At 43.2% G+C, this 15,696-nt stretch overlaps 1 protein-coding gene across 8 annotated transcripts in view; it reads left to right on the forward strand.

Moving 5' to 3' along the window:
* Positions 1-15,696, forward strand: part of COP1 (COP1 E3 ubiquitin ligase) — a 131,371-nt gene that overhangs the window by 87,083 nt on the left and 28,592 nt on the right. For all 8 annotated transcript variants that reach the window (XM_075038605.1, XM_075038601.1, XM_075038602.1 and 5 more), the window contains 3 exons: positions 5,082-5,199; positions 9,067-9,191; positions 10,310-10,470. In XM_075038605.1, the coding sequence (XP_074894706.1) occupies positions 5,082-5,199; positions 9,067-9,191; positions 10,310-10,470 (404 nt within the window). The remainder of the gene's footprint in view (positions 1-5,081; positions 5,200-9,066; positions 9,192-10,309; positions 10,471-15,696) is intronic.

The raw sequence follows: 15,696 nt of genomic DNA on the forward strand, positions 1-15,696 counted from the left end.
GCTCTGATTCAGTGTAAATCTTGTTTAACAAGTCATTTAAATACACCCCTCAGACTATAAATGTCTCTTATTCTTACTACGGATGTACAGAGTTTCACTGGTGAAAACAGGCAGCCTTGATCCAAGCTTGAAGTTCATATGGAGGAAAATAGATGAAGCTGAGGGAATCATCAGCTGAGGACATGAGTTACTGGATGCAACAAATCAGATCATCATGGTCAAAGAAGCACAAGAGAAGCACATTAAAGGTTACACTCTAGCCTGGGTTTCTGTTTCAGTAAAACATCTGTAGCACGAGGCATGCAGGACTGCAGGCTGTAGCCAGAGCATTAATATATGAAATTAATATGACCCCTGAGTTTGGTATTGAAGATCTCTTTTATTTAAAAAAAAAAAAAAGTCCAAAATGTGCTTTGATAACAGAAGACTTCTAACAGACCACTTAATTAACATCTGGCTCCCTACCCTACAACTTTGGATTTGAATATGGGCATCTTCTTGGCTGTAACAGTCATCTGACGTGTAGCAGCAAGCACCACTTATAGTGTCAAGTCTATAAGCACTTAAAAATCTGAGTAATGTAAATTACTTATTTTTTGAATGGATTAATAATCTAAATATTGAACAGTTGAGAAATAACACGTTTTTAAATGATTGAAATAAGAAAAATGGTCATTGATTCTCCAGCAACTCAGTTTTCCAGAGGAGAGCCACAGAACCTTTGTGTGCAGCTCTTGGGGCTTTCTAGTTGTTATATCCATTGAATATAAAACTGTTGCACTGCAAGTAAATTTTTGTTTTGCTGTCCTTGGCTTGATATCCCTTCGAGTAAGTGGTTACTGGTTGCAAAAAGCCTGGGGGTGGTCTTGTGAGTTAGCTCATGCTGGTTAATGTTGGTGTGAAGGTGGGTGAAGCACATGCCCTGGAAGATGAATGTTACTTGGAATTGCTGGGTACCTGGAGAGCTGGATTGCTCTGCTTTTTGGTTTCTGTGTGTTGCTACCCTGCATGTACAGGTACGCAGTGAAAGATAAACTGCTGCTCTTTCCTAACCCTTGCCTACTCTTTTTGGAGCTGCTGCTCATCAGTACACATTAAGAGCTTTGCAGTAGGTGATGTTGAACCTAAAGCTTGCTAGTAACAGCTGGTTTGTGAATTTTATTAACAAAGCTAAGTGTAAGGAAAATCACTTTTGGCAAAACCAGACTTTACCTTTTTTGTTTGTTTTTTTGTTTAAACAACCAAAAATCCAGGAGCAATTCCATCTTTCTGAACAACTCTGAAATTACCTAGGGTGCTCTATTAGCAATTCCCAGCTCCCTTCTTTTAGAAGTATTTAACCTGATTTCCTAAGGTCCTGTAACCACATCATCAGTTTATTTGCTGCGTGACCCCTGCAACCAAGCTGATTCCAAGGATTGAGACTGAGAAGGTGCTGATCATTTCAACTTGTACATCACAAAACCATCCTCTTTTGCCCTGTTCCTGACAGCTGGAGTCTTGTGAATTTGAGCTGCCGAGCAATGAGGGATGCCATCCTTTGCTGACGTGTGTTATATTTACTGAAGAGGTGGTGAGATCTTTCAGAAGTTTGGAAAAGTCTGAATTCTTGATTAGCTGTCACTAGATGGCTCAAAGGTGAAAGTGGCAGCGTCTTAAGGGAAGTAAGCAGTTCTTGAGCGTTCTGGAAAAATACTATTTAAAAACTCAGACTTGTGGTCAGAGACCTCTCAGCAGCAGTGGTAGAGCTTAGCTGCCCTTTTTGCCTTCTGAGATCACTTAAAAGAAATAATATATATAATAAAATATGGCCTGCCAGCAAACATTTGAATTCAGAAGGTGCAGCAGCAGAATTCCGTCGTGCTCAGCTTCTGCAGTGACATTGAACTAGATGAGAATTGCTTCGGAGTGTTTAATTTGTTATGGTATATATACATGTTCTTTCCCATTATCTCATATATATTTCAATTAAGCCTGAACACAGAAGAAAAAGTAAAGCAGTGAGCTGTTGCTGCTGGTTAAGGCATGAGGCTTTTAACTCTGGAAACGTCATTTCCAAGTTGAGATTGTTCTAAGTGAGTTTTCTGGTCAGGGTGGAAACTGTAGAGCTGCAAAAAAAATTGCTAAATGAATATTTTAATGCTCATGTTTGAGGAGCAAAACAAGAAGCAAATGCCCCTGTGCATCACTGGTTAGCAGTAGAGTGCGCTCCGTGGACTCCCAGGGATGCCGAGGGCAGGAGCCAATGGTGGGATGCTGAATGAGCTTATGGGCTCTTGCAGAGTTCGGGAAGTGTTTGATTCCCCTCAATGCCCACTCTGTTTTCCTTACCTTCATCCGCCTCTTAGGACTAATTAATTTTCTGAGCTTCCCAGAGCACCCTGCCACCTCGCCTTGGACCTGCTGGCATGCCTGGGATGCTGCCCATCACAGACAATTTCAGCTCATCAAACTCTACCAGGCAAGGCTGCTGCCAGGGTACCTGGGAGTTGTATTTTTCTCATTTAGCTTCGTTTTTGGGCTCTCTGCTTCCTCAGCAGATGGCATTTTTATCATGTTTTCGGAAAGTCCATATGGCCTACAAGAGAGAGTATCTCTTTAATTGTAAAACATGACCACCTGTTCTGATTTTAATGAATGCAGTGAGCATTTGTCTTCATATATCTACTTAAAAATAGCTGCCTCAATTGAATTAAAAAAAATACCTCCATTGGGCACCAACACTTCGGCTGCTGAAATAATCAATTAATAATTAAGTGGCTAATTTTAGAACCCACTGGCCTTGCTCATTCCCTCGGACTCATTGTGATCAGAGCAGACAGTGATTGATTGCCCTGCCAACGCCGAGAGGCACACGCGGTGTTGGGGCCAGATGCCGGCAGGCTTCGAGCTGTTTGTTGCGATATTTAGAAGGTGAATGCACTTCGTGTCTCTGCTCTTCAAATGGACTTGTCTTTCCTGCTATGGCTCTTTCCTCTCCACATTGCTCCAGCTGCTCACACGCACCCATCCACAGGTGCCCCTTTCCCAGCCACCCTCTGAAGGATAAAATCTGGTGCTCAAAAGGTATCCTACTGATGGGCCAGCTGGAGAGGAGGTTGAAACTGTAAGCAAAAATAGACTTGAAAGGCTTATCCACTAACTGGCTCCTAACAGAAAGCCCTCCTAGAATCATTCTGCTCATTAAATTAACAATTGCCAGTTAACTGTTTCATAGTTCCTGCAGCAGGTCTGCTGGCCAGATGAGAAAATGTGGAGTTTTTTGGCTCCAGTTTTCAGAGAGGTGGAAGGGACCAGGATACCCAAATCTTGTTAAAGGAGTGTTAATGCTTAATTCAAAGTCCCTTTGAAAATTAACCCCTTTATTGAATAAGCCCATTGCAATATCATCTTGTTCTAAAGCTAATTAAAATACCTACATGGTAGGAACACACTGAGATTTTGGTTGATAAGTGTTGGCTGCTCAGAGGGTTAATATTTCAGAGGTGGAAGAAACAGGAGTGTTAGAGTGCTTGGGGGTACAGCACTTTCCAGCATTTCAGTGCTAGCAGTAATGGGTACAATAGCTGCTGGGTTTCAACAGGTTGGGGTAATTCGACAGTTTGGTGTAAGTAGTGGAGAAAACTTGGTGTGGCTGCTTGGAGTGTCTGCTTTTACACGGCAAGGAGGGAGAGAGCCAGAAACCTCTTACTGGAGAAGTCTCTGATCCCATCTTATGTAGAGAGCAAGATGCTAGAAGCAGTTAGAGGGGAAGGCAACTTGCCTGCTTGCCTTGTTTTACTGAAGGTGTTCCTGACACAGCCCCCCGGTCCTGTCACAGCCACCAATTAGCCTGTTAATACAGGGGAGAAGCTACCCTTGCCAGTCTGATGGCAGTTGCTGTAGCCTGAGCGATGTAAATCCGGTTATCTCTCAAACCACATGGGATTTTGAGACAGCTGGGTGTTTGTACAGCTGAGAGCCCTGCTTTAAAATGCTGTGCAAATACAAAAATAACGGTAACTATTGGCATTTAAATTCATTTCTGTGTAATCTTTGTGATAAACTTCCATTGGTAGGGTGTTATTTCAGTGGGAGGAGGGTCAGAGCAGCTTTCAGCTGACGTCTGGGTATCACAAGTTGCTTGGTGAGAAAGGCGTCCAGCTCAGTTTCCTTGCGTGTGTGTGGCCTTCCGTCCCTGCGCTTCCAGAATAGCAGGGGATAATTAAATGAAGTTCAACATTAGTTGAAAGTCGGGAAGGGAGAAGCTTATTAACCTTGTTGAGCTGGAAAGAGTGCTGGGGGGGGTTTGGGGCTTGGGTCTCATGGGGTTTTCTATTCTTATTTTTCTGTTTTCTTGGGAATTGACATTTAGTTGTGCAGAAGATAAAACATGTCCCTAATTCTGTTGTGATCCCCTTTATGTGGTTGTGGCACTGCAGCACATCTGTGAATTAAACCTTAAGAAGAACTGGAATTTAGTGTGTTCTCTCACTAGCAGAAATCTAATTCTCTCTTGATTGGTAATAAAGTCAAAGGAAAAAAGAAAAAAAAAAAACACAAAAGTATGGAGGTTATCCATTTAGAGTAAGCATGGGATTTAATCCCTGTTTTCCATGATCCAATTTAGGTAGCAGACAGACTGAGTTTTTAGCCTCGAGTTCTCCAACAGTTTTCCAAGAGGTAACAGCTTGAAGAAGGAGAAGGGGGTGCAGGGAATTAGAATGGCAATTGGAGCAGCCAGGCAGGGAGCCAAGAAGGCAGGCAGGAGAGGCGAGAGTCCTTTTAGCTGCTGGCTCGCACATGGGCCAAATGTGGTTTGCGGGAGGACCCGTGTATGTGCATGTACATGTGGATGCACCTTTTTCCCTCGCTGTCTCTTTGAAAGGCTGCTTGGACCCTTCTGGATGAATTTTGGGGGCTGTTTTAAGAAGCCTGCTTAAACATTCCTTTGCTATGGCGCAGACTGTTTTTATCCTAGATGAGGCTTTAAGTGAGATGTGGAAGCTGCAGGCAGGACTTTTATTGTGAGCTGGCTATTAGAGGTCTCGTGCATCCTTCCCAACTGATTGAATTTTGCCCCTTTTCTTTCTCGTCTCCAGATCACTGTGTTCACTACTATGATCTTCGCAACACTAAGCAGCCAATCATGGTGTTCAAAGGGCATCGCAAGGCAGTCTCCTACGCAAAATTTGTGAGTGGGGAAGAAATAGTCTCTGCGTAAGTATTGCCTTTTATGTAGGCTAAAAACTTTGTAGCCCTTGCTTTCTGGCACTCTTCAGGGCTGTCATGCAAGTTCACCTGCGTGGGTGGGTGTGCTTGCTAGCTGCTGTGCTTTTGGGAAGCAGATAGTTGCTTTTTTCTAAGACAGAAATTCATTCCTGGTGTCACTTGGCTCTGCTCTGTCCTGTGGAGCTAAAATGCTTAAGAGGAATACAAAGACAACTAGAAGCTGCTCCTGACCACAAGCCCCGACTTTGGGAAGCTGCAGGTGTGTGCTGCGTGTGCTGAGGATGCTCCTGACAAGGAGCTGTAGAGAAGGCTGCTGGCAGAGCCCTGAGGATAGTAATGTGCAGTAAAACACAGCTGATGAGTGACAGAAGTGATCAAATGGTACTGCTATGTCTGAAGAGGAGGTTTAGCCACAGCCTGAAAGCAACTCTAGTAGGACTGACTGATCTGTTCTCTGGTAATTTATTAATCTGCTCTGTGAAGGCCCTTTTTAGGATCATACCTGAGTTAAAAAGTAGACAAGGAGAAGTTATGTTTTGTGGTCCTAATGGCATGCAGCTTTTCAGCCAGGGTAGACCATAAGGTCTGCTGTGGAGGCCCTGAAGAACAATATTGTACAGCTTCTGTTCAGTTATGTGACCAGATGTGTCTGCCCCAAAGCCAGATGTGGCTGCCTCGGTTCTAGGTGGGTTTTCAGTCATGTGGGAATGAGTGTGTCTGTCAGATCACATAGTGAAAGGTTTGAATGACTGGCTACAAGCTTCTTCAATAAACCAGAGGTGAGCCCCTCTTACATGGTGGGGAAAATGCAAGCAACCTTGGAGGGCTGCAGGGGGAATCTCTGATCTCAACACACTTGTGCGTAACAGCCAAGGGCAGCAGGGAAGGATCACAGGGGTAGATCTAGTCCCAGAAAGTTTGTCTACTGCCTTGTACCAAGCCAGTGATTATCCAGCTTGGCTCTGTCCCATGGTTTCACACAGTTTGCTCTAGAAGCCTGGAGCCAAAGCAGAGCATTTTAAGGTGTATTCAGGCTGCTGCTGAGTTACTCTGAGCTGAGCTGTGTGATGGAAGATTCCCTGGTGGCTTCTGGTACTGTTTATATTTAATCAGCTCCTCTGTTCTTATTTCCATCAACATTATAAGTCTATAAGGGTGAAAATTCATACCTAGAACACAATGAAAATTAAATGTAATGCTTTGAACAAGATCTGGGTAAGAAGGAAGCGTTTAATAAAAGCAGGAGGAGGCTGGGAATGTTTTACAGCCATGACCAAGTGAGGCATCATCTATGGGACGTTTCAGGACAGAATGGCCCTGTCCTGCTTGAGCCAACCATCTGAGAAAGCTTATGCCACAGTCCTGAGAGGAATATCGATAGAGCTGTTAGATCTGGACAGGTGACAACAGGGTGAGGGGACTAACTGGAGGGTTCACCTATCTTTTTCTACATGAACAGAAAGAAATGTTGGAGAGAACGGATTATTTTTCATGTCTTTTGCAAATTGAGGAGAGGAGACAGCAGTAGTGATTCCCAAAAATCAAGCACTGATTTCTTTTAAGAAAAAATTATATGTATATTCGGATTCTCTAGATTTCTAGCTGAAGCTGTTTTATAGATTGCATTGATTTACTTTGCCTTGTAGAGTTAGGTTTTGACCTCAAGAGTGTTCAGAAATGCCTGGTATTTAGCACAACACATTGATTGCAGTGCTGATTTACAGAGAGACATATTTAACAGAGCAGCCCATCCATGATATTTTTTTGGAAAGGGTATGAAACCAGAAGAGCAGCGTAACACCAGCAGGATCAATAGCCTTTTCCTCTCCTTGCGGTCCAGTGGCGGATAACTTTCTTCTTTTATGGCATGCTTATCCTAAGCAGTGCAAACATGGCTAGAGCTTGATGGAAACTTGTTACCAGTAAAAGCATTCCATTTGTAATAGACTTTAAGTGTTTTTATTTTAATGAAGATAGCTAGAATGTATGCTATTAAAATATAGAGGTTAAGTGCCTATATAGATGAGGTCTTCTTGATGGGTTAGCTAATAGCAGAAGCTGTCACAGGAATCTGACAGCTTGTAGACCAGGGATTAGTCTTTTGCTGCTTTACCCTGCCTTCAGAAAAGTTTAGTTTCCAGGCAACTCTCAAGCTTTTAAAAGCAACGTTTTAAAAATACAGCTGCCATAATAGCGCAGAAGGCACCTCCCTGTACTTGTGGGCCAAAAAAGCAGTAGTGTGTACCTTTTTGCCCTTTCTATGAGCTATGCTGCTACAGTGATGGTAATGACAAGAGACGGAAAGGGAGAGTGAGCAGCAGTGTAGGGCAGAGATGGATGTGGAACAAGCATCAGGCAAAGAAGCTGAATACTCTGGTTTAGTCCCCCCTGGTCAAGACCTGGGATGAGGAATGCACTCCTGCTTAAGTCACAGTATTAGAAAGTTCATGCCTGCATTCTGATCTGACCTCATACTATTATTACAAATGATTAACGAATCTTGCTGCAGCTCCTTTGTCACTCCAGCTGTCATTGAGGACTGAGATAAGGTTTTTGCAGTATAGCACGAGGTGCATCTCTCCTCTTTTGTGCTGTATTTTTAGGTAAATGTGACATTGGTGCAGGGCTAATGTCTTATGTCGTTGGTAATATTTGATGGATATTGGGTGGGGCTTTTTTCCCTTCAACTCTAAATATTCAGAAAGCAGCAAGGTTGGGTGGTATGACCTGCATGAGGGGAGCGTTGCCTGCCTCCCCTCCCTCACACCCAGGAGGATGACAGGTCCTGCTCCCAATCTCTTTCAAATTTAAGATCAGAGCAGCATTACCCCTTTCCTCGAGGGTGGCTTCACAGGGCTCCGGTCCCACCACATCACTGTTTCTTCCCTTACTGTGGAGCATATCGCCATATGTCACTAAGTACCAGAATATCAGAGCGTGGTGACTGCTAAAGAATAACGCCTGTGAAGTAAGAGAGGCTTGTGTCCCCTCAGGTTTGGGGGAAGAAATTAATCCTATATCTTCTGGAAACCTCGGATCTTCCTGTTTCAGTTGAACTCTGCCAGGCAGAGGAGACTACTTCCACCTCCTTTCTTTTGTCAAAGGGAAAATGTTTGCTCACAGTAAATAGAAAAACATTTTGAAGACAGGTATGCTTGCATGTGGGGGAACAATGGAAAACATCAGTTTTGATTTAATCCCAACAGAGTTTGTATATTTTTAAAAGTAATATTTAGCTTTGCTGCCAAGGTGAAAAAAAATGGAAGTTTGAGATCTGTATCCGTGCAGTCTCAATTATGAGAAAACCACATCAATTTAATGCTAATAGCAACTCTGAGTCCCCATAGGTTTCTATTTGCTGCTGCTTGGTTTTGGGCAGGAGGAGGAGAACATGCTTTCAGGGCAGCTGGAGAGGGAGGAGACTGCTTCCTACCCAAGTCCTGTAAAGGCATGAATGAGATTTGCACTGGCACAAAGAAGGGAACAGATTTTGTCCATGCTGTAGAGGTTAAAAAAAAAAAAAAATTATTCAGTGTGTCAAGGATCTGGAGGAGGCAGCGATGGCCCAAAGGCTGTATAGTTTGGTGGAGGACTCTGCAATTGATAGGAGAAAGGGAGAGTAATACCTCGGGGAAGTTTTTTCATGGATATGTAATGCGTTTTGATAGGCTTCTAAAATAACATGATACCTTTCCGAGCTCAAGCTGAGTTGCTTATGGTTGAAAGTGGGATAAACCTCCTGGAGTGCACTAAGACTTCCTACATTTACATTGCAAGTAGGGTGTTAAGGAGCAAGGTTGCAAAGGAGGAGTTCCTGTCATATGGCAGCAGGGTAACTTTAGGTATTGTTTTCAGGTCAACAGACAGTCAGCTGAAGCTGTGGAATGTAGGGAAGCCTCACTGCTTGCGCTCCTTCAAGGGTCACATCAACGAGAAGAATTTTGTAGGGCTTGCATCCAACGGAGACTACATTGCCTGTGGTGAGTAGAGCAGCCATCCTGACAAATGCTAATGGGACTCCTCGGAGCTGGTGACTCCAGTTGCAAAGCACACCAGCAGTTGTGCTACGTAGCTGCATGGGCTTTTTAATAGAGGATTATTCTGAACTTCCACCCTCCTTCCCAGGGAATGGCGTAAGGAGCCCTGACCTAAGGGGGTCTGTAGTTGGTTTCCTCCTTGTTTCCGATGAGTTCTTTGTATATGATGATTCAGACTTGCTGTCACCAAAAATCAGCTACTAATGTAGCTGTTGTTGATGAGACTTACATCTTTGGAGTTTAACAACTGACACATCCTCCCACATCCTTCTAAGGAAGGGCAGTAGCCTGGACCACATGAGGGTCCTGTACTTGTCACTTAGTACAGCATTCTGCGTGGCAAGCAATAACGCCCTCATTGTGAACAGCTTTGGATGAAGAGACTGAATCATCCTGAAGCAGTTACCCCTTTGGCTGTTTTTGTCCTTTCACTGCTTCAGTTGGACTGTTAAACCTCTGTAAATCCACAGGTCTTGGTGGAAAAGCGGTGACAGGCTGATAGCTGTGGGATGAGCAGGACAGCTGTGCCAGCACTGAAGGGAGGACCTTAGGTTGTGTATTCTCTGATCTCTGTACAGCTTGCAAGGCAGAAATTGGGATGGATTTCTAAATAAAGCCTGCACACTGTGTAGTCTCTCTTACTTAAACCTCCACAGACCAAACTGTCATACTTGATTACAGCAAGCAAAACTGTGACAGTGCTACCTGCCTCTAGAGCTGTAATGCTGAGCAGGCTGGGTGTAGTGGTGTTTCATGTGGTAGCATAGATGCTCTGCTCAAAATGCTTTGCCCTAAGGAAGTTACAGGGGACGGTTGGGATCCTGTATGTTTTGCAAGTGCGCTGCATACTGCAGTTGTCTTGTAATAAAACCTGGTCCTATTATTAAGCATCGTGAAAGTTTGGTGTGGAGCACTGCCAGTTGCCAGGGCACCACGAGCATGATGATAACTACAAGGAGGAAATGTCTGGTCTCGTCGTAAACAATGAAAGCGCTAAGAAGCCTTATTTCTGTTCCTGCTACCAAAACCTAATCTTGTATATTTATTTTTTTTATTTCTAGGAAGTGAAAATAATTCCCTTTACCTATACTATAAGGGCCTCTCAAAGACACTGCTGACATTCAAGTTTGATACAGTCAAAAGTGTCCTGGACAAGGACCGGAAAGAAGATGACACAAATGAGTTTGTGAGTGCTGTATGCTGGAGGGCACTACCAGATGGGGTAAGCTTTCTGCTCAGGCACCCAGCCGGGTGCGAAAGGAATGCCTCCTGCTTTCTCACGAAATAGCATTGCTGAGGGTTTGACTGCACTTGGTATTTTCCCATTTATGGGTATTGCAGATTGGCGTGAGAATGTGAAGATCTGCAGGGTAACTGAAATGCTGGGGGAGAGGGACTGCTGTTGTCTTAACTCTTCCACCTGGGTGTTTGAATTTCTCTGCTTGGCATCTGAAATCCCGAAAGCAGCATTGTATTTCTGGCACTCACTTCTTTTTTTGTGGGTGCACTAATGGGAGGTTTTGTTGCTTTAATGAAGGCACCTGCAGATACTCACTGTGGAGCCTTATCTCAATGTTGCTGTGTCTATATGGGCTTGCTCATTGAAATACAGCCCTGTGTTTAGATGAGTAGATATGTAAAGGAGGCGAGCACAGGCTGCAGTCATCTCAGTGACTGTTCCAGTGACACTTAATTCATATACGTAGCATGTGTGTTAATGCTGCAGGCAGACCTGATGCAGCTTTTGTGAGAGTGGCCTTTCGGCACAGGGCTGCTCTGGAGAAAAAAACACTACTTTTAAATTCAGAGTGCTCTTGAAAACCTTGCATAAAAAAAACTTGAGCAAGTAACTCTCTTGTATGTACAAGGGTTTGCAGATCAGATACTTAATGGGCTTGTTGGGAGGGGGAGGAAAGGAGCTCATCCTAAATACAGTCTTCCAAGTAGCTGAAGTAGAACGTTGCCTAATTGATGTCCTGAGATGTTGCATTCACAAAGACAGTGTTTTGGAAGGGTAACGTCTACCAATCTGTTTCCGTATGAAGAAGCTGCCCCCACAACCATGATTCAGTTGTCACTGGCATAAACTCGCTTCAGATAGACGCTTCTGTATCAAAACAAAAATAAACCCAAGTGTCTGAAACTGCACTTTGGATTTAAAAGTAAAAAGTGGGCTGTTGTGGTTTGAACAGTGGCCATGAGACTCAGTGAGGTCGGATCACCAACTTCTTTTGGGCTGGGGATTTAGGAGGATTTGGTATACACAGATGTCATGTCTCAGATGAAGAGTGGCTGTTGGAAGTTGCGTAATTTTTCTTTCTGCTGGATAAAAACATGCTGTGGGAACCTGTGTGTCCAGAAACGCCCTTACCTGAATTGTCTTCGCTGCAATGTTTCTGTGTCAGGTTGTCCTGCCCACTAACCTCCTAGGCAGCTTTTCTACAGGCAGCAGACTAACAGTGATGTCTCACCCTGGTGTTGTTTCTGTTGCCATCCACTCCTTATCAGTCTTTTCTCTGATTAATGTGCTATATTCTGATAGACCTTCTGCTTAAGCGACTGAGAAACTTGAGCAGTCACCAAGGGCTGTCAAGCAATTCTTCATAACCACTATGAAAAATATTGTACAAAGATGTAATAGTTAAATCAGGCCCATCAAGATTGCACCAAATAACATTCAGGCTTCACTCCATTAAGCAGCATTCAGAATCCATTGCTATTCTGATCTTTTTTTTTTTTCCATCATTGCTCTGCTTTTCCCTGGGCTTCTTCTAAATTAGCCTGTTTCTCCCATGGCAGCACAGTACCTGGCTCTTTTTTGTAAAGAAAGCAGCAAAAAGCTGCCTGTGATCTGAGAGCCACTGGCTGAGTGTTTTTCTTCCATGTTTTACCTCTGCCTGTGGTGCATGCCATCCTGCTTTACATACCAAGCAAGCAGCCTCACTTGCTTTTGCCAAGAGGCCTTAATGCTTCCTTGCACCATATCTCCAGTCCCCTCGAGACAAGAAGTACTCTTCATTGATGCAGCCGCACATTTCTCTTCCCTCTTGTACCAGCGCAGCGGTCTTCTCCAACCTAATTGAGGCTTTGCTCATGTTCTTAGGAAATTAAATTACTGCACAGCCAAAGGTCACTTATGTCCACAAAGTCTTGCTCGAACGATGAAACTCTTCTATTCTCCATTTTGATAACATTTCTTAAACTTGGCGTAAGATTTTTTCAAATGAGCTTCATATATACAGGCTTCCAAAAGCTGGTGTGTTTTTTAATGATGCTCAGATGAACTAGAGAAGGCCTTTACCTTGCAGTGCTGTCAGCATCTGTGGGAATTGGGGAACCCACAGCCTATTTCTGGCTTAATTGCAGACTTTGATTCTGGGTGAGTCACTCTGCCTTAGTTTCCTAATTAGAAGACTTACCACACCTACCCTTCACCACTGGTGGTGATCACGCCTGCTCTGCTGAAGGGTGTGTGTATTGAAGCAGCTCCAGCCTAGCAGCCGTGCAGAGCGCAGCGTGGGCTGGGAAACCTGCCCCAGAGCTGCAGGGAGCACTATGAGTAAGCTTTATACTGCTGTGGCCATGCTGTTCTCCGTGACTTGCTGGGCTGGTTCAAAGCCACCTTGCTTGTCTCCATGCCATGGTCACTGTGCAGAAGCTTCAATTTGCTACCTGGAGTGTTTCTGAGGGGGGAGATGCAGGCACTGTGTGCCAGCCTTTCCCCAGGGCTCCCCAGTGGGCAGACTCTCCTTGGTTTCCCTATAGTGTTGCTCTCAAGGATTGTTCTTTAATTAACCTTTCAAGATGAGATGAGTAAGTTTCAGATCTGTCAGTTATCTTGGGAAGCATGAGTACATGTACTCCTTCACTTCATGCACTTAAGTGCAAAATCTTGGATCCTAATTAAAACTTAACTAAAACTTTCAGATGAAATGTCATTGATTCTTTCTTAAATCTATTTTTATGTAATTCAAGCTTTTACTTCCTCCTGAGCCAAAGTCAAGCTGTGCCAGCAGCCCTTGCCAGAACCATCCCCCCCCCACCCCGCATTGGTTTTCTTTTCCTTACAAAGATGCAGGGACCTTTTTGCTAGAGCTGTCACCTTTCCAACCGCAGAGGTCCAGCCAGCACCTTCTTTCCACCTGTGTCAAAGCCATAATGAGGGAGAGAAATTGTTCTCTATAAGTGCTTATTAGCATTTTGTATCAGGCTTACTCACTTTTCAACTCTTAGGTAATGTTTAGAAATAAGCACTAGCTTGTAGGCTAATAGTTTTGTTAGACTCTTGGGAAAAAAAACAAGCAAACAAAAAACCTCAGCAGGTACATCAGGAAGCAAACCTTCGCTCTGCTTCTTTCAGTGCTGTGTTTTACACAAAGGTAAATATGCTGTCTAATATTTTTTTTAATAGCACTTATTTATAGTTTGTGGGAAAAACCTTTTCTCACTTCTTATTTTACTCTAAAAATTGATCAATATCTAACAGTAGAGAAAGCTTCAGGACACTTTGGGCCTAAGTGACCTGATAAACATGTTAGACACATGCTTTTCAGAACCTTCCCTGAACCAAATACTTCTATTTCCCAAGTCAAGGATTTTATAATATACCTGTGCCATCCTTTGTTTCTGGTACCTTGGCAAGATTTAGCCAGCTTGATTTGAAATGTGAATCTGGTCTTGAGGTTGGAAAATACATTCTTCTATTTCATTAGCATGTAAGCAGACAATGCTCTTGCATATAGGGATGCTCTTGCATAGGGAAAAGAAATTATAGTAGTGGTAGTAGCTCACTGCAGCTAGGTGAGTAGAGATGTTTTATCTGTCTTGGGAGGGTCACTGCAGTTATGTCTAGGTACGTGGACAGTAACTGGAGGAGACTGATCGTACTTCGTTTTCCCTTATGTCCTATGTGATGTTTTCCCCTTCCCTAAAGGTGACACCTTTCATTTGGATGTGCTTTGCCATATTGCAGAGTTCGAGGCGTGCCTCATACAGCTGTGTTAAATAATTGCATCTCAAGTAGCCCCTTTCCCAGTTACGGTTAGTGTTTCTCAGAAAGAAGCTGTCAAAAGAGAAACCAAGGCTGAACCTGCTCCCAGGACAGCAAAAAGGTATTACTGCTGAACACAGAAGCAATTTGATTATGTAGATTAAGCATGGCTCAATCTATCATAATCACTGTAAAGAAGCCATTTAATTTTGTACCTGTTTGCATGAGTATTCATTACTGCTGATAAGCAGGTTAGCCAGGGAAAGATTTCTCAAGCAGAAATATTGAGGCTTTGATATCAGTGAGGAGATGCAGGTAAGAGTGGGAGAATGCCATGCAAATTAGCTTAGGTAAAGCTTTATGTACATATATTTTTTGTACATATATTTTTTTCTTTTAGAGGGGTAAAGAAGGTAAATCCATTGAGAACAGTGTTGCAGACTTTAACCAAGTCATCTCGCTGCTGTGAGCGGGTGAGTGGTGGTATATGCTGGGTGGATGCAGAGGTCTCCTGGCACTTGGGAGGAAGGCTCTCAGAGCTCCGGCGTGGCAGAGCTATGAAAGCATCTCCTCTGCCTGACGGGGGAGAGCAGAAACCCATGCATGTGTTTTCTCACCTAGTTGTCACTCTTCAAAAGTCATTTTAATTTAGGGGAGTCTCGAAACAATCATCTAGCCGTGAGTGAGAGAAGCAGGCTCTGGGACTTCAGGCTTCAGGTTGCCTTTAGGCACTGTCGTATGTTGGAAGTATCTTCATAATTAGTCTTGCATCTCTGAACTTCTCTTTGTTCATCTAAGAGGATGGAAATATTCCCTTCAAATAGGTTTTTGTTGGATCTCTTCAGACAACGGCTTTTCTTCTGTTTATTTTTCCTTTCCTCTGAACATCCAGCGTTGTTTCTTAATGATGTCTGGCTTGAATTCTTTAAATAGAAACCTATAACTGTACCACAATAAGCTGGTCAATAGAGCTGTAATCTTGTTCACTGATGAAAAGTAGCCATCCTTTGTTTCCCAGTAGCCTAATAAATGGTACAGAACATACACAGGAGCTAGTCAGGGACTCTGATAATTTACAATCAGCAAATTGGCTCCCTTCACTGGAATTAATTTAGCCAATACAAATTATTTCGGGAAGTGATTCATTGCCATTCTAAAGCGCTAATTAATTTGGATGACTTATGAACATTAAAAATGAAACCTCCTTTGTCATTCCCAAATAACCAAATGCTTATTCAGTGTCATTCTTAAGTAACTTGTATCAACTGTAACTATATCTCTTGTAACTTGAAATATGAATTCCAGTGGGATTTGGGGGGAAAACAAGTGTAAGACTTGATATTTTTTTGTTCTGCTTTGCTGCTGAAATTTTAAAGTCTCAAAATTGCTGAGAATTTTGACTTCCAGCTTCAACTCAGTGTTGTTTTATTTTTGCAGCATCCTCAACTAGTTGATCAG

The sequence above is a fragment of the Buteo buteo genome, chromosome 10 (assembly GCF_964188355.1).
Source record: "Buteo buteo chromosome 10, bButBut1.hap1.1, whole genome shotgun sequence".
NCBI lineage: Eukaryota > Metazoa > Chordata > Aves > Accipitriformes > Accipitridae > Buteo > Buteo buteo.